The sequence below is a fragment of the Microcaecilia unicolor genome, chromosome 10, assembly GCF_901765095.1.
Source record: "Microcaecilia unicolor chromosome 10, aMicUni1.1, whole genome shotgun sequence".
In the NCBI taxonomy this organism is placed as follows: Eukaryota; Metazoa; Chordata; class Amphibia; order Gymnophiona; family Siphonopidae; genus Microcaecilia; species Microcaecilia unicolor.
The window spans coordinates 72,873,790-72,893,114 of record NC_044040.1 but is presented as its reverse complement, the minus strand read 5'-3'; the positions used below and the strand labels follow the sequence as shown (position 1 = coordinate 72,893,114).

Sequence of the window (19,325 nt, the reverse complement as noted above, 5' to 3'; positions counted from 1 at the left end):
AAGTCCTGATCATGAAAGCTTGGTAGAAAGCATTTCTTATTGAAGACTGCCACAAAACATCAGAAACTCTTCTACATGTATTCAATATTTATTTCTCATTCCTATCAAACCTTCACAACGAAAGTCATAAAAAAAGCTCAGTTCACCCAATTTGAGATTGAAAAGGAGGTGAAGTTGAGTAGCTGCTCAGGAAACACAGCTAATGAAAAAAAATGCAATTCAAAGCTGGAGCAGAGGATGGACAGGAGAACAAATAGCAGTTATTTAGTAATTGATGAGCATATGATAAAGCAATTCTGTTCAGCCAGGCCTTTCCTTGACTCTTTACAAAGATTTATTATTACTCTATCTCATCCCTACTGTTGTAACCATGAGCTTTCCCCCAAGGTTCATCTTTGTTCTAGATTGTTCTCTACCCCTTTGGTGCTCAATGTATCTTGAATCATTGAATCTCCTTCTATATAGTCTTTCTACCCAGAAATCTTGCTAATTTCATTTTTTACACATATCCACTTCGTGCACTGGAAAATATTTTTATTTTCTGGTGCACGGGCGGTAATCGGCATTTGAATGCGCATTGACCATTACTGCCCGGTTAACACGTGAGACGTTACCACTAAGTCAATGGCTGGCGGTAAGGTCTCAGACCCAAAATGGACGCGCGCCAATGTTCATTTTGCCGCATGTCCATTTTTGACCCCAGCTGCACTGAAAAATGATTCTGCGTGCGGGCAAAACACGCGCTTACACTACCGCAGGCCATTTTTCAGCGCACCTTAGTAAAAGGACCTCTAAGTTTATTGGACAAATCAGAGTGCATAAAGCATAGCCCTATCTTTATCCAGTTTCACTTAGTTGGATAAGGGAAAGTTAATGGGACTTGATCTACTGCCTTTCTGTGATTACATTCAAAGCAGTTTACATATTATATATAGGCACTTATTTTGTACGTGGGGCAATGGAGGGTTAAGTGTCTTGCCCAGAGTCACAAGGAGCTGCAGTGAGAATTGACCCAGTTCACCAGGGTCAAAGCCCACTGTACTAACCAGTAGGCTGCTCCTCCACTCTGCTGAATATCACACTTAACCACAAAACAGATAGCCAGCCGCATAAACCCAGATATTCAATGCTGGTGCCTAGACATGGCCCAGCATTAAATATATGGGAATAATGACACTGCCGGCTAAAAAAATGCTCACCACCACTAGCTGTGTATCTATCCTTATTTATCTAGGTGATTGAAGGACCCTTTTGGAACAGGACTAGATCAGAACATAGCCAGATCAGGGAAAATAAGGTAGACTGGGTCTGCTCTGCACTTTTACAAAGCGTCGGTAAGCCCAATGCGGGCTTACCACACGCTAAATCAGAACTACTGCCAGTCCAACGCGGCTGCCGGTGGTGGTTCCAGCTTGAGCGTGTGCCATTTCTGGCACGCTAGAAAATTTTTTTTTAGCGTGGTGCTAACTGAGCAGTAATCGGGCATTGCCACATTCTGGCCAGTTATCGCCGGGTTACCACGGGATCCCTTACCACCACCTCAATGTGTGGCAGTAAGTGCTCCCCACTGCATAGCCACGCAGCAAGAGTTCTCTTACTGCGTGGCCATTTGGGGAGGGTGCTTTTTACCAAATGCAGTAAAAAGGGCCCTGGCATGTAGGATAAATGGCCCCCACCACTACCTCAGGGCCCTTTTTTCCCACAGCTTAGAAAAAGGGCCCCTTATTGAATAGTGTTTCAATATCCCCTTTCCTTACAGTACAAAGGGGTCCTTTTATAAAGCCACGGTAAAAACTGGCCTGCGGTACTGTGGGCATGTTTTTTTTTTGATGCACTGGGCCACTTTTTACAACAGCTTGGAAAAAAGCCATTTTTTTTAATCAGCCAGGAAATGGGTGTGTGCAAAAATTAAAACTAACGCGTGCCTATTTATGGCCTGAGCCCTTACCGCCAGCCATTGACCTAGCAGTAAAGGATCACATGCTACCCATGTGGTAAACATGCAGCACGTGCCAACGTGACCATGCTGCCAATTACCACCGGGCATGCTGGTAGAAAATGGAAAAATATTTTCTACCATAAGATTCGGCGCACGTCAAACTTGGAATCAACGCCAGCCGCTCATGCTACCCCTGTAGTAGTGCCAATTTGGCTCATGCTACCCGTGCATTAGCCCTCCTGCAGCTTTGTAAAAGGGTCCCATAATTTTTAAAAAGTGAGATTTGGAAGCCCAGACCTCCTGGGGATAAATTGAGCCAAAAAAGGAAAATCTGGTTTGGAAATCTGTAAGCTTATCAGTAACCAGGTGGTAGTTCAGGGAAATCTATTTTCATGTTGAAACCTGGTAGTTACTCAGAAACAGTTTATTAAAAACCAATTCAGCTAAACCACTGCCTGCAGACTGCTGCTGAGATATGCACTTTTTGCCAGTCTAGTTGTTCCTTGAAAGCAAATAATCTTACCTAGCAGAATAAACAGCTCAGCTAGTATAAGTTATTACTGTGATATTGCAAAAGCCCTAACAATCATTTTCAAAACTATTTCAAAACCTGTCTTGGGATACATCCAGTATATTGCACATGATGGCAATGGGCCAATATTTAGCAGTGGGATTCCAGGATAAGTTATCTTTAAATATTCAAAGACTTAGGGGTCCTTTTACTAAGCCATGCTGAAAAATGGCTTGCGGTACTGTAGGCGTAGGTTTTGGGTTCGCTCCGATCCATTTTTTAGCACACCTGTAAAAAAGGCCTTTTTTGCCGAAAATGGATGTGTGGCAAAATCAAAATTGCCGCGCATCCATTTTGGGTCTGAGACCTTACCACCAGCCATTGACCTAGCAGTAAAGACTCACGTGGTAACCGGACATTAATGACCTACGCGCTTCAAATGCCACTTGGCATGTGTCTGTTACACGCTCCCAAAAATAAAGAAATATTTTTCAGACGCATGTGGCGGACGTGTGCCAAAAATGAAATTACTGCAAGAGCCACACGGTAGCCGGGCGGTAACTCCATTTTGGCGAGTGTTTGGCGTGCGTAGACGCTTACGCAACTTAGTGAAAGGGCCCCTTAACCAGTTAAGTTAGTGGTGCTAAAAAGTGATCCAGTTAACTTTGAGAAAGTAATTTTTCCAACCCAACAACTGGTTAAGTTTAACCAAATAATGCAGTATATCAGCACTATCCAGTTAATGTTTTAAAGAACCGCCAGCACATCTCTAACTCCTGTTCGATATAAAGTTGTCTGGACAAATGTTACCCAGTTGTCAAGGGCAAATTCAGAAGTAAAATTTTGTCCTGAGGTTAAGCAGACAAATCTTTTGAGATTGGACCTCATAGTGCTAACCCAACCAACTTCATGTCTTTTTTTTCTTCCTCATTGCTATGTTTAGTAATTTTGCAGTTGATGATGATGCAGAAAGTCAAAAGTTCCTCACAAATGGATTTCTTGGGAGCAAGAAGCTGGAAGAATATGAGGAGGAGCGCGTGAGTATCTCCTGGTTACTGCTATAGCACTTTGTGTTAGCAGCTGAAACATGTATCAAGAGTTCACACACTGTAAAATGCCTGCATTTGGGGTCCACACACTATAAATTGCCAGATCCTATACACTTAATGGTTCATAGGATCCTTTCAAGCTCTCTCAGAGTTGATCCGATGTGATTTCAGGCAAAGTAGGCTGAAACACGTCTGTGTCAGGTCATTACCAAATTCTTATTGGACAATACAATCAATAATTGAACTAAGCAGGTCTCCTGAGTTGTTCTTCATTTCCTCCCCTTGGTTGTCATTGCTGCTTTTCTTCAAATAAATTTTGGACCGCCATTCATGTGCCTAATTTATGAGCCTAGTGCTGAAAATCAGTGCTAAACTAACTTCTTTTCCCCACCCTAAATCTGTCCCTGTTGACACCCACTTTTATGCTTCTAAATTTATTTGTTACATTTGTACCCCACATTTTCCCACCTATTTGCAGGCTCAATGTGGCTTACATAGTACCGTGAGGCGTTAGCCACATCCAGTGATGAAACAAATACAAAGTGATGTTGTGATAGAATGAGATTCATGTGTTACAGACACATTAGGGAATCGTAGAGAAGAGTTATATAGTGTTCATTACGAGCTTTGGTTTCATTATGTCGCAGGGTTCAGGCACTTAAATTGGGTCAGTAGGGTATGCCTTTTCAAACAGGTTGGTCTTTAGTGATTTCCGGAAGTTAAGGTTGTCGAACGTTGTTTTCACGTACGACCACCTTAACTTCCGGAAATCACTAAAGACCAACCTGTTCAAAAAGGCATACCCTACTGACCCAACTTAAGTGCCTGAATTTAGGGGGTAATATTTAGCCCATGGCAGTAATTGGCTACTAAGCTACTCTCACCCATGGGCTAACCTAACCCCAATATTAAATGCTGGGGCATGAGCAGCTCCCAGCATTGAATATCCAGGTATATGCACTGACCTTGAAGTTAACCGGGCACCAGCCGATATTCAGACCAGTACCCAGTTAACTCAGCTCATAAAGTAGGGACAGTCTTTTTGCTGTCCTAACTATGCACTTGCTTAGCTAGTTAGTGGAGTTTATAGTTCTGCTAGCTGGCTAAGTGTTGGTTTGGCCCAAGTTCCTCCCCTGGACCACTCCTAACCTAGCTGGTTAGACTGGTTAATGGAGATATTTAATGGCACTGCCCAGTATAGTGCTGCTGAATATAGGTGGCCAGCCAGTTCAGCAGGGTTTAACCAGGCAGGATCCTCTCCTGCCTGGTTAAACCCTTTTGAATATCAACCTCTTAATGAAATTCTGATGAGAAATGTATGCACCCAGCCCTAGGAAATGTTCAGAAAGGTGAATTTTGGAGCATAATTCTCAAAGTTAGAAGTAGAAATCCTTTGAGTATTAGACCAATTCTATATCAAGGCACCTACTAAAAGGTAATGCTTATGGCCCGTATTGCAAGCCTGTTCTATAAGGAAGAGTAGGTGACACCTACTTTTCTGTATAGAATACTAGAAGTGGCTGAAAATGCACTTAAATGTAATACATAATCACTTACACCAGCCCTATAGGTACTGTAAATACCTGTGCTTATGGGCAGTACCGTACCAAGAGCGGAGCAGTGGAGGCGGTCCACCACGGGTGTAGGCTGCAAGGGGGTGCACGGAACAGTCGTGCGGCTGTCGTCTCCGCCGGTTCTCAGTCTCCTCTGATGTTACTTCCTGTTCCGGGGCAGAGGACTGGCGGATCCGACAGCCGCACGACTGCTACTTGCACTCCCAGGTGGTGAGGATGATGTGCTTCGGAGGAGGGGGAGGTGGGTGATGCGCTTTGGGGGAGGGGCTGATGTGCTGAGAGGGGGGAGGGCAGCGATGTGCCAGGAGGGATGTAGCAGCAACTCAACCCTGGTGGCAGCCAACCTAGGTACGCCGTTGTTTATGGGTGTGCTAGAATGTGCATAAATTATACCATTCAATAATTATATGTGTACCTGTATGCTCCACCAAAACTCTGCTCATGCTTATGGCCACAGGCAAAGTACATGCCATCAAATCATGGCATGTACCTTTCCTTTAGTCAGCATTCTGTAAGAGGACATGTAGGGATGTAAATGAATAATATACCCCATTTTTACTGAGTCTGATCCCCTGAACATTTTTCCCATAGACACAGACTTGGAAAACAGCCTTATTAATTCAGAGCTTTAATATGAGGGAAAGCTACGGCTACAATCCTAACAAAATAAATAGATTTCAAAAGTCATTTACTCTATACTTTGTCAGTGGAAATAGGTTTTAGAAAATTTGTCACATATGTGCAGGTAGAAGGACATGTACTGGGATAGGGTTTGGAAATATGCGCACATTTCTCAACTTTCATACGTCTGCAGATATTATTCCTTCAAAAATGCTCCTGGGCAACTTGGAAAATGAAAATGTGTTTGAGTAATTTTTCTTAAGCAATTTGAAAGTGTACTTGTACTTCACCTTGATAATTAGGCCAAAGTCTGCAGGTAAAATGTGCCTGTGGACTTTGCGCCTCTCCAGCAATTCTTAAAATTACCCTAATAACAGTGGATCTATAAGAGAGCATTTATGCACTATCACCATTTCCAAGACATTACCCTATTTAATATATTTTCCTTCTTTCACCCCTAAAGCATCCTGGGACCACTTCAGTTGGAATGTCTGTATTTAACCTGGGTAATGCCATTATGGGCAGTGGAATCTTAGGACTCTCATATGTCATGGCCAACACTGGAATACTTCTTTTTGTGTAAGTATAGAAAGACATTTTAAAGACAACAAAAATATGAATGTTGCATCCAGAAATGTGGTACTAGAAATTGTTCTCTACATCTGTGGTTCTCAAACCTGTCCTAGAGGATCACTAACCGGTCAGATTTTCAGGATAATCCTAACGAATATGCATGAGACAGACTTGCATGCCTGTAACCTCCATTGTATGCAAATCTCTCTCATGCATATTCATTAGTGATATCCTGAAAACCCAGCTGGCTGGTGGTCTTCCAGGATTGGTTTGAGAGCCACTGCTCTATAGTCTATATTGGAAACCCATAATTTGTAGGGATGTGCGACTCCACAAATTTTCATTTAATTTCCCATGCTGTTTGCAGCATTGTTTGTTTTGTTTTGTTTTCATTACTCTTCATTGCCATTTCGGGGGCTTCTCTTTGCAAAATAGTGGACACTATTTGCAAAGAGGGTGTACTCTTTCCTAATAGTGCATGCATGCGTCCACCAATTCTATTAGAAAAGAGTGTGCACCTTTCCCAAAAAAGTGAGGCCTTTTTGCAAATAGTGCACACCATTATTGGCAAACAAAAAAATGCACAATATTGTGTTGTTTCAAGTTTATTAAGAACTTACTATCCTGCCCATTGCCGGGGCATCTAGGATAGCGTCAGTCACTAGATTCAGCAGTTCTTGCACAGATGATGTGTTGTTGTGAGATGCTTTGTATGCCACGAGCAGCCACACTGGTTCCTTATCTCCCAGCTGGATTAGGAGGCATTCTGACTCAGGTGGGGGATGGAGACTCCGTGCAGTCTGAATATCTCTTGGATCAGGACTGCTACCCCTCCATCCTGCTTCCCTTGTTTTGGTTTGTGCAGGATAGTGAATCCTTTGGGGCATAGTTCAGTCAATTGGTCTCCACCACTCTCATCCCGCCAGGTCTCAGTTATTCCCAGGATATCTAGGTGGCATTCACTGATTGCATCATGGATCATAAGAAATTTTTTTATTAGCTGATCGGGCATTTACTAGGCACATGTTTCCAAGTAGTGATCTGTTAGTTGTAGGGATTACTTGATGATGGTAGGCAGGTATTCGTGTTGGTATAGTTAGATAGGTGTTTGCCTATTGAGTTTCTGTCCTCTAGGCAGATGGGGGAGTCTAATGTTTCTTCTTCCCCAAATTACTGAGATGTATGAAGATCTTTGGTTTACTAGGCCAGAGCGCATTCTTGTTTAAAGTAGGTAGGATTACAGGGCTCTCTAGCTATTCAGTATAGCAAAAGGCCAGTTTGGCCTTTGGCAGCAATTAACAATGATGAAGACCACTGACCATTTTAGTAGCCACTCTCTGGACCAACTCCATCCTATTTACATCTTTTTAAAGGTGCAGTCTCCAGAATTGTTCGCAGTATTCTAAATGAGGTCTCACCAGAATCTTATACAGAGGCATCATCAACTCTTTTTCCTATTGGCCATTCCTCTCATTTGCACCCAAGTATCCTTCTAGCTTTCACCATTGCCTTTCAACTTGTTTGGCCAACTTAAGATCATCATATACAATCACACCCAAGTCCCGTTCCTCTTTAGTGAACAAAAGTTCTTCATTCCCTATACTGTACCGTTCCTTCGGGTTTTTGCAGCCCAAATGTATGACCCTGCATTTTTTTAGCATTAAATCTGAGCTGCCAAATTTCAGAGCATTCCTTTAGCTTTGCTAAATCCTTCCTCATGTAATCCACACCATCAGGGGTGTCTACCCTATTGCAGATTTTGGTATCATCCTTAAAGAGACAAACCTCACCAGACATTTATTTTTATCAGCTTCTACATATTCCTCCCCTTCACCTTTGAGCCTGACAAAATGCCAGTTTTGCACTTCCTCCTATCACTAACATATATCAAAAAAAAAAAAAAGTCTTGTCACCCCGTTTTACCGTATTGGCTATTTTTTCTTCCATTTGTATCCAGGGCCGGCCTAGGGTCTCTGGCGCCGCCCTGCAGTTGGTGCCTCCGGCGCCCCCCCCCCCCCCCCCTTGGCACCGCGCCGCCACCGCCCCCCCCCCCCCGTTGGCACCGAGCCGCTCCCCCCTGAAAACAATCGCTACACTGCCTGGCCTCTTCTCCCCAGATCCTTTTCCTTTTTTTTTTGTTTAAATTTACCTCTGTCCGGCGGCAGCGTAGCGTCAGTGAGAAGGAGGCAGCGCTCCCCCGCCCGACGTGTCTACTAGTCTTCTTCCCTTCGCTAAGTGTCCCGCCTTCTTCTGACGTCATTTCTGACGTCAGAAGGCAGCGGAACACAGCGAAGGGAAGACTAGTAGACACGTCGGGGCGGGGGAGCGCTGCCTCCTTCTCACTGACGCTACGCCACCGGACAGAGGTAAATTTAAACAAAAAAAAAGGAAAAGGATCTGGGAAGACGAGGGCGAGGTAAGCATGGTGCGGCAGGGCGCCCCCCAGAGGATGGCGCCCTCCTGCCATGCTTACCTCGCTTACCGTGTTGGCACGGCCCTGTTTGTATCTTTGCTTTCCTGACTACTCTACCAGTTTCTCTTAGCTTTCCAGAATTGTCACCTGTCTTCCTCTTTCTGCGATCTCTTGTAGTTTATAAAGGCTAATCTCTTTTTCCTTACCTTTTCGTGTAACTTTCAGATCTATCATGTTGGCAGTTTTAAAAGAAATGCAGTCCCTAGCCTAAGGCCAGTGCTTCAGCAATAACCCACAATTTGCAAAGCATACTTGAACCTGGTTCAACCCCTGAACATATTCTGAGTCACTCTTAATTGTACGATTGGAACATTCTTCCATCTGAGCCAACTGTCCCATATTCTGACACGAAGAGTTAATGGTAAACGCATTCTGATAGATTTGCTTTTAGGCAAACAGACACTGAGCAGCACATTTTTTTTTAATGTTCTTTCATTGTCTGCCAGTTTAGCTGTAGGTGAAAGGCAGGATTTATAGTGTACAATTGCCAGTGACAGGCCTGAAAAAGTCATCAAGAACCTGTATCCTGAAGTAGAAGTCACACTGGTAAAGCTTATAGGCAGCTTCAAATTCATGCCATGATACAGTAGCTTTGTTGCCACAAACTGCTATATATTGCAATAAATTTTGTACTACAGTATGTTTTTAATTAGGCAACTGGCACTTGTCCTTTCTAAACAAGACCACCTCTACCTCCGCCTCCCCATGTCTTTCCCACCACAAATGTTTATATATATTTATATTTATTTAAAAATTTGATATACTGCTTACCTGTTCCAGACCAAATCAGTTTACAATATAAAATCCATTATCACATATAAAGAAAAGAACTCCATAAAAATAACAGAACATACCCCAAAACAACATTCACCCTTCCATAGCATTATACTAACAAAACTAAAGAAAAATAGGTCCCTGGAGGCCATCGCAATCTCCTTCACACTGTAAGCTTACATCGAAGACTTGCCTTAAAAAAGTGGGTTTTTAATAAAATTTGAAGGGGCTCATTTTCAAAAGAGAAAAACATTTAAAAAGTGGCATAAATCGGCATTTGGATGTAAAACATTCAAAACGCTATTTTTGAAATCCATTTTTTAAATGTTTTGGTATGCAGTTCATCAGCAGTGTGTTCAAATCACAAGCAGGCGTGTTGAAGGTGTGTTGGGTGGGATTTGGGCATTCCTAAGACTTGGACATTTTTTCAGCCATAATGAAGCAAAACAAAAATGTCCTGGGCTACAATTTAAACGTTTTGGTCTACGCCTAATTTTATTACGACCAAGTCATAAAAAGGGGACCTAAATGATCAGATCACCACTTGAGGGATTAAGGAATGACCCCCTTACTCCCCACATGGTCACTGACCCCCTCCCACCCACCAAAGATATGAAGGAAATAGTATATACCAGCCTTTATGGCAGCCTCAGATATTATAGCTAGTCCTATTAGAGCAGCAAGCAGGTCCCTGGAGTAGCCTAGTGGGGTTTTTTTTTGTTACATTTGTATCCCGCGCTTTCCCACTCATGGCAGGCTCAATGCGGCTTACATGGGGTAATGGAGGGTTAAGTGACTTGCCCAGAGTCACAAGGAGCTGCCTATGCCGGGAATCGAACTCAGTTGGTGAAGTACACTGTAGAGAAGGGGAACCAGGCCCATAATCTGTTACACTTGGGGTAGAAAGTGTGAGCCCCCCCCAAAACCCATCAAAATCCTACTGGACCCACATATAGGTGACATCTGGAGGGTAAATGTGCATTTCTTAATTACCTGGTTTTAGAAGGCTATTGTTCGTGATATAATTCTAGTATAGGGTAATTCTATAAAACAGACACTAATATTTATGCATCAATTACACATGAAAATGATTATAATAATGGTATATTACCAGATATGTGTGCAAATACACACGTAAAAATTCCAAAAATCCTCTGAAGCACTATTGTGTAAATATACACGTGTATCTTACATAGTGTGTATCTTACATGTAGGTATATACATAGGTGGAGGCTGGGCAAACATGAGCAGAACTCACACTTAATGGGGGAAAATCTATCAATGGTGCTCAAGAATTTGCACCTGAAAAAAATCGGCAGTAAAAGCTATTCTATAAAGGACACAGGTCCTTTATAGAATAGTGCTTAGCGCTGATTCCCAGGCCCAGCTCTGGGCCCCAGACCTAGGCCTGCTGAAACATGGTATAAATTCCAAGTTGGGCATGGAGGCCCAGTATTCTATAACATTGTGTGGAACGTTTTTGAATGACCCTCCCATGGCCACACCCACTTTTGAGATTTAGGCACCCAGAGTTATGGAATAGCACACAGCCAGATCACACACAAATCTCAATTAGTACCAATTAACGTCAATGATTCTTTATTAGCACTCAATAGGTGGGAAAATGTGGGATACAAGTGCAATAAATAAATTATTGATGGTTAACAGCTCATTAGTCTATTAAGTTTCGTGCACATCTTGGAAGCATTCCCAAATCTGGGCACCGTATATAGAATCCATGGCTGGCAAAAGAGCTCAAACCTAAATATACTCAGGTATATACCCAGTTATTCTAGTATTCTATAAAGAACATAAAAACTTACTTTCTTTTATATAAATAGGTGCCACAAAGATGACCTCTAGGCATTTGTTATAGAACTGGCACATTGTTATGGAATTAATGCCTAAGGGCTAGATTCTATATTATTTATTTATTTACTTATTTACTTATTTATTTACTTATTTGTTGCATTTGTATCCAACATTTTCCCACCTATTTGCAGGCTATACATATATGGCTACCAAACGTAATTCTGGGTATTCAATAAGAAACGGTTTCAAATTACAAAATTGGTGAATATAACAGAAACCTTCATGAAAATTGTAAAGTGGTTTGTGAACCGGACAGGGTGGGGCTCTTCCCTGGTTCTGCTGAACAATCAGTTCCCCTGAAGACGCCATTAGTTTGGCGAAACATGGCCCATGTAGGGAACTAAAATTGCTGAACTGTGATTCACTTGTTCTTAAATTCTGCACGGAATGATTCTTTGAAAAAAGTATTGCAGTGGACAAGAACTTTGCAGGAAGAAGATCTCTGATTTTGCACAATCTCCACTTAAGCTAAGTAGCTGTTATTTGATTTTTTTGAACATCAGTTTTTAATATCTTTCTTGGACTTTGCCATCTATTGAACATTATTACTATTAGGATGGAGGTAGGATGTGCTATGATGTAAAGGTGGTGTCCCTGCAAAGCTTGGATTTTCAGTCCACAGCAATACACCAAAAAAACTGAGCACAACAAATAAATATTTATATACTTTATTGGATTTTGCATAAAAAATAATTATGTATACAATATGAGTAATGAGATAAAAAAAATTTTTGCTTTACAATTTTCATGAAGGTTTCTGTTATATTCACCAATTTTATACATATATGGCGCCCAAAAATCACGCTGAAAAAGTGCTATTCTAAAACCATACTTAAAGTTAGGTGTGAAAAAAGAGTTATTCTATAAACCATGCTTAAAGGGGCCCTTTTACAAAGATGCGGTAAGCTCTACATGCATGCAGCATGTGCCAAAACAAGACTACCGTCAGGCTAGTGCGCCCCGCCCCCGGTGGTAATTTTGGATTTGGCACGCACCCATAATGCCATGACAAATTATTATTTTATTTCCTAACATACATGGTGTTTCTGGTGTTAATCGGCAGTTGGAGCACCGACCAGTCACTGCGTGTGTAGCACATGAGCCCTTACCACTAGATCAATGGGTGGCATTAAGGACTCAGGCCGTAAATAGGCGCTTGCTGGTTTCAGTTTTACCACAAGCCCTTTTCCCGCTCCATTGAAAAAAAGCCCTTTTCCCAAGACATGGTAAAATCTTGCCTGGTGTGTGCCAAATGCTCATGCCCACACTACCGCGGGCCATTTTCAGGGGCATAATCGAAAAAGAAGGACGTCCATCTTCCGACACAAATCGGGAGATGGGCGTCCTTTTCTCAAGGTCACCCAAATCGGCATAATCGAAAGCCGCAGGGACGACCAAAGTTCACAGGGGCATGTCGGCAGTGTACCGAAGGCGGGACAGGGGCGTAGTTAAAAGATGGGCGTCCTCGGCCAATAATGGAAAAAAGAAGGGCGTCCCTGACGAGCATGTGGCCGACTTTACTTGGTCCAATTTTTTTCATGACCAAGCCTCGAAAAGGTGCCCGAACTGACCAGTTGACCACCGGAGGGAATCGGGAATCACCTCCCCTTACTCCCCCAGTGGTCACCAACCCCCTCCCATCCAAAAAAAAAATTTTTTAACATTTTTTGCCAGCCTGTATGCCAGCCTCAAACGTCATACCCAGCTCCATCACAGCAGTATGCAGGTCCCTGGAGCAGTTTTTAGTGGGTACTGCAGTGCACTTCAGGCAGGCAGACCCAGGCCCATCCCCCCTATCTATTACACTTGTGCTGGTAAATGGGAGCCCTCCAAAACCCACCCGAAACCCACTGTACCCAAATCTAGGTGCCCCCCTTTACCCTTTAAGGGCTATGGTAGTGTTGTATAGTTGTGGGTAGTGGGTCGGGGGGGGTTTGGGGGGCTCAACACCCAAGGTAAGGGAGCTATGCACCATGGGAGCAATTTATGAAGTCCACTGCAGTGCCCCCTAGGGCATGTGAGGGGGACCAGTGCACTGGTCCTGGCATGTGAGGGGGACCAGTGCACTACAAATACTGGCTCCTTCCACGACCAAGGGCTTGGATTTGGTCGTTTTTGAGATGGGCGTCCTCGGTTTCCATTATGGCCAAAAACCGGGGACGACCATCTCTAAGGTCGACCATCTCAACATTTAGGTCAACCATCTCTTAGGACAACCTAAATGTTGAGATTTGGGCGTCCCTCACCATATTATCAAAACGAAAGATGGACGCCCATCTTGTTTCGATAATACGGGATGATCTGTCCCTTCGTGGGGACATCCTCAGAGATGAACGCCCTTAGAGATGGGCGTCCCCGTTCGAAAATGACCCTCTTTGTGCCACACCTTAGTAAAAGGACCCCAAAGTTAGGTGTAAATGCCTGTGCCTAAATTTACATGCAGAGCCCCCATATTCTATAGTTATGTGCATATCTCAAAACCACACCCATGATCCACCCTGAAATACCCATGACCCTCCCATTTCTGCACCCCCTTTTTTTGGGCCTCACATAAAATTTAGGCGCAGATCCTGCAGCTAAAATTACGCATGTAAGTTTGGAGGAGTGGCCTAGTGGTTAGGGTGGTGGACTTTGGTCCTGAGGAACTGAGTTCAATTCCCTGCACAGGCAGCTCCTTGTGACTCTGGGCAAGTCACTTAACCCTCCATTGCCCACCGCATTGAGCCTGCCATGAGTGGGAAAGCACAGGGTACAAATGTAACAAAAATAAAAATTAAATCCAATTAGTGCCAATAATTGCTTGTTAAAAAGCTAATTATTGGTACTAATTGGCTCATTATATAATTAAATTACGTGCATAAATTAGGCCCGCAGCTATATTTGCAAGCGCAATTTTTATATAATTCAGGGATAAGTGTATAAGTTTATTCAAAATAGAAAGCACCTTTTTATGAAATGAAAATGGCAATAAACCACTTTGTGTTTTTTTGTAGAATTCTACTCCTGGCAGTTGCAATATTATCCTTATACTCTGTTCATCTTTTATTGAAGACATCAAAAGAAGGAGGTACAATGACAGCTATATTGTTCGATGTCTACGGTTAATGTTTATGGCATAAACATTTATCTTATCTTGATATCTTTTATATTCTTTACTTAGGATCATTAATTTATGAAACATTAGGTGAAAGAGCATTTGGGTGGCCTGGAAAAATTGCTGCGTTCTCTTCAATTACACTACAGAATATTGGAGGTAAGAGAACCCCCCCTATGAAATTATCAGTTGTTTGATTTCGCTTTATGATTCATTAGTAGTATTACACTGGAGTTCCAGCTCCTGTCTAATGAAGGAAACAGAATTTATATACATTATGAAAATTAAGTGCTTGTGTCAGAGAGAAGAAATTAATTGCCATGCATACTTGGGTCCTACTTTTCAAATAAAATACAGAGTAGCCTACATAGGCAAGTATCATTTAACCTGAGTTTTAATTTTATTAAAAGCAACCATAGGTAAATGTGGAAACTGTGAATATAATTAAAATGTTCATACGCCCAACACGTTTCAGCACCCCAATGCCTGCTTCAGGGGCAGTTTTGACAACTGCAGAAGTAAGAATCACCTAAAGTGACCACCTATAGTATTTGTATGATACACATCAGAGGTCCTCAAACCCCAGATATAACTTAAAAGAGGTCTCCAGAGGGTAGCAAAATAACGTTTACTGTTAAAACTTTTACTTATGGTTACTTTTAATAGAATTGAAGCTCGAGTTCATTGATAATAGCCTGTGTACGGTGCTCTGTATTTTATTGATATCCTGTGTGCATCCTTTTGGACCTCTTTTTTTTCTGTGATCCTACTTTTCAAGAACAAATGCAGGACTATTTGGCCTATCAAATCTGCTGATTCATTTTCTACACACAGAAGTACATCACCCCCTTTACCAAACCACTTCTTCAGGATTTTGCAGCTCAAATGCACTACCCTGTACTTTTTAGCATTAAGTCTTAGCTGCCAAATTCTATACCATTCTTCAGGTTTCACTAGATTCCTTCTCAAGTCATCCACAATATCACTTACAAAAATGTTGAGAAGAATTAGATCGAGGACTGACCCTTGTAGCACACTACTGGTAACTAGGAATGTGCAGGCCAAAACATTTTCCCCCCGATATTCAGCCAGGGGCAGTCAGCACTTTTTTAAACGCTGATCATCGCCAGCTAAATTATCCCCCAATATTCAGTACCGGGCCATGTCTGGGCACCGGAACAGAATATTGGGGAATAATTTTGGGCGGGCTGGGCCCCAGAACTTATGCAGACCTAGCAGATATTCAGCCTGGGCCACATAACTCTTATGTGGGCCCCATATGAATATCGGACCGGGGTCCATATAACTTTTTTGTTTAAAAAAAAAGAGCCCCCACCCACCCTCTGACAATACCCCCCTTCCCTCCCCCAGCCCTCAGCAGTAAGAACCCCCCCCCCCCCCCAGAATACCCCCGACCCCGGTTGTCAAGGTGGGCCCCCTGGGCCTACCTGTAGCCCTGGTGTTCCAGTGGTGGTCATCGGGGAGGCCTACCTGACAGCAGAGTGTGAGAGGTTCTGGAGGGATCTTCTTATTGCTGAGGACTGGGGGAGGGGAAAAAGAGGGGTATTATAAGGGGGGCAGAAAGGGCCTCTGGGGGGGTTTTTTTAGTTATGCGGGTGCTGGCAATATTCGTGCTGGCGAATAGTGTCGGCACCCGCATAACTAAGTGACCTTATTTAGGACTGAATATTGCCGGCACCCGTATAACCTCGGGCTCCTCCCCTGTGCCACCCCCAGCACCGTCTCTGACCTGCCCACTTTTTGTTTGGACAGTCGGTGGGCATATTCAGCAGGAATCGCATCAGGAAGCAATTTAAGCGGGCAGGAGAGGCTACTGCCAACTTAAATCACTTTGAATATCAACCCCTTTGTGTTTTGGTTAGTCCTTTCATTTTATTCAAGTTTTTTAATTATTTTTTATTTTATTTCAGGGACAATGTCTATAGTATGTATGCACTATTGCACAGTAGTGCACCCTTTTGCTCAAATACTGCATCTGATTGCTCACTAGTTTAACTATTAATAAGTAGTGTGCACTATTGAGCAATAGGGTGCACTCTTTGGGCAAAATGGCACGCTACTGTGTAATAATGGACACTATTGATGACATGGGGAAAACATTTCCTGTCATTTCAGGCTAAACACAGCATGAATTTCAATGTCATTTCAAACAAATGGACATAAGAATAGCCATACTGGGTCAGACCCACTGGTCCATCTAGCCCAGTATCCTGCTTCCAACAGTGATCAGTCCAGGTCACAAGTACCTGGCAGAAACTCATTCCTAGTGGTGATGCCCCTATCCTTAGAGTGAACTCCATTTACCATTACCCTTTTACATCTTCCCACTAAATCAGTTTCTAACCCAGTCAGTCACTTTAGAGTCCATACCAAGGGCATTCAGTTGATTTATAAGTCACCTATACAGAATCCTCTCAAGAGCCTTGATGAATACCCTGCCCAATATTCAAAAGCTTTTGAGCAAGAGAGGCTCCTGCCTGGTTAAACTCTGCTGAGTGACCCAACACCTGATATTCAATGGCTTAACCGATTAGTGCTGCTGAAAATCAGCACTAACTGGCCATCGCCTAACCAGTTAAGTTTGGTGGGCTGGGGGTAGAGTATAGGTGGATCTCCTACTTAGCCGGTTAGCAATAATTTTCAGTCCGCTAACCAGCTACGTAACCACATAAAGTTAGGACAGCAAGAAGGCTGTCCTAACTTTATGTTTTAACCGGGCACCGGTCTGAATATCAGCCCGTGCCCGGTTAACTTCCAGATGACTGTTGATACCTAGATATTCAATGCTGGGAGCCATGCATGCCCTGGCATTGAATATCCAGGGTCAGTTCAGCGCGAGGCTGTGAGCAGCTCAACGCCGCATACTGCCACAGGCTAAATTTCAGGCCCACCATATCTTGTGCTGCCCCCAATTCAACTCTCTGGTTACCCAGTTAAAGAAATTGATAAGATTTGTCTCTGAAGGCCTATATCTAGGAAAGCTGTTTAAAATAAATAATAACAACATTCTTGTGAATATTTTTGTAAAACCACTTTCTTAGTACATTAGAGGTGATGCCATAAGTGATTAAGCTTTGCTTAACCAAAAAAATGCTTTTCATTATAGCTATGTCAAGTTACCTGTTTATTGTTAAATATGAACTTCCTGAAGTGATCAGAGCATTTATGAAGCTGGAGGAGAATTCTGGGTATGTTCTGCTTGATTTTAGATTTCAGTTGAAATATCAGTAGAACTGTGACAAAGATAGGTAATGTTTTACTTTCTCTCCTTCTCTTTTAGAGAATGGTACCTAAATGGTAACTGCCTCGTTATAATTGTCTCTGTCGCAATTATACTTCCACTCTCACTGTTGAAAAATTTAGGTAAAGATTCTTCATTTTTATTAGTTTCTGAAATGTAATTTTTTTAAAAATGATCATATAAGATTTACATGTGTGCATAAACTATTTTGTTCTTGTTTTATAGGCTACCTTGGCTACACAAGTGGATTTTCTCTGAGCTGTATGGTGTTCTTTGTTTGTGTGGTAAGAAGTGACCTGTCTTTTTGACATAATGGGGTTAATTTTACAAGGAGCTGCTTAGTTTTAGGTACCAAGACAGCATGTAAATTGCAGTATTTTAATTATTAGCAGCATAAGAGGTCCAAAATAGCTGCACACAGGATACCAATAAAATACAGAGCAGCGTACACAAGCTAGTCCCAATTGACTTAAGCCTCAGTTTTAAAAGCAACCATACATAAAAGTAAATCTAATTAGACATATTTCGGCAACTTGGTGCCTGCCTCAGGGGGTAGTTTTTTTTACAGTTGTAGACAGTAATTCCACTTAAGTGCAAAGTGATGCATGTGGAAAAGAGGAACCCAAACTATAGCTATGTGATGCAAGGTTTCACATAAGGAATCACCACCCAGGAAAAGGATCTAGGTGTCATCATTGATGATACGTTGAAACCCTCTGCTCAAGGTGCAGCTGTGGCTGCGGCTAGGAAAGCAAATAGAATGTTAGGAAATATTAGGAAAGAAATGGAAAACAATAATGAGAATGTTATAATGCCTTTGTATCGCTCCATGGTGCAGCCACACCTTGAATACTGTGTGCAGTTCTGGTTACCGCATCTTGAAGATATAGCAGAATTAGAAAAGGAACAGAGAAGGGCAACAAAAATCATAAAGTGGATGGGACGACTCCCTTCTGAGGAAAGACTAAAGCAACTAGGGCTCTTCAGCTTGGAGAAGAGGCAACTGAAGAGAGATATGATAGAGGTCTATAAAAAAACTGAGTGGAGTGGAACGGGTAGAGATGAATCGCTTGTTTATTTTTCCAAAAATACTAGGACTAGGGGGCACACAATGAAGCTACAAAGTAGTAAATTTAAAACAAAATGGAGAAAATATTTCTTCACTCAACATGCAATTAAACTCTGGAATTCTTTGCCAGAGAATGTGGTAAAAGCAGTTAGCCTAGCAGGGTTTTAAAAAATGTTTGGACAATTTCCTAAAAGAAAAGTCCATAAATCATTATTAAGATGGACTGGGGAAAATCATAACATCTGTTTTACTGTTCTGGGATCTTGCCAGGTGCTTGTGACCTGGATTGACCACTGTTGGAAACAGAATACTGGGCTTGATGGACCTTCGGTCTATCCCACTATGGCAATGCTCATGTTCTTATGTAAGATGACCACCTATAACACCTCTATGGTTGCATATAATTTAAAGAGGTCCTTATAGGGTTTTTAAAAAGTACTATTTACTTGCATAAGTAGTCACTTACCTGTTTAAATGACATGTACTTTCACTATGTACATGCTCATTGCCAGAG

General features: G+C 42.3%; 1 protein-coding gene across 6 annotated transcripts in view; it reads left to right on the top strand.

Annotated features, from left to right (window-relative positions):
- SLC38A4 (solute carrier family 38 member 4) overlaps positions 1 to 19,325 on the top strand; it is a 67,761-nt gene that overhangs the window by 13,670 nt on the left and 34,766 nt on the right. For all 6 annotated transcript variants that reach the window (XM_030216197.1, XM_030216200.1, XM_030216198.1 and 3 more), the window contains 7 exons: positions 3,394 to 3,487; positions 6,158 to 6,273; positions 14,380 to 14,453; positions 14,547 to 14,639; positions 17,608 to 17,689; positions 17,782 to 17,864; positions 17,968 to 18,026. In XM_030216197.1, coding sequence (XP_030072057.1) covers positions 3,394 to 3,487; positions 6,158 to 6,273; positions 14,380 to 14,453; positions 14,547 to 14,639; positions 17,608 to 17,689; positions 17,782 to 17,864; positions 17,968 to 18,026 — 601 coding nt within the window. The remainder of the gene's footprint in view (positions 1 to 3,393; positions 3,488 to 6,157; positions 6,274 to 14,379; positions 14,454 to 14,546; positions 14,640 to 17,607; positions 17,690 to 17,781; positions 17,865 to 17,967; positions 18,027 to 19,325) is intronic.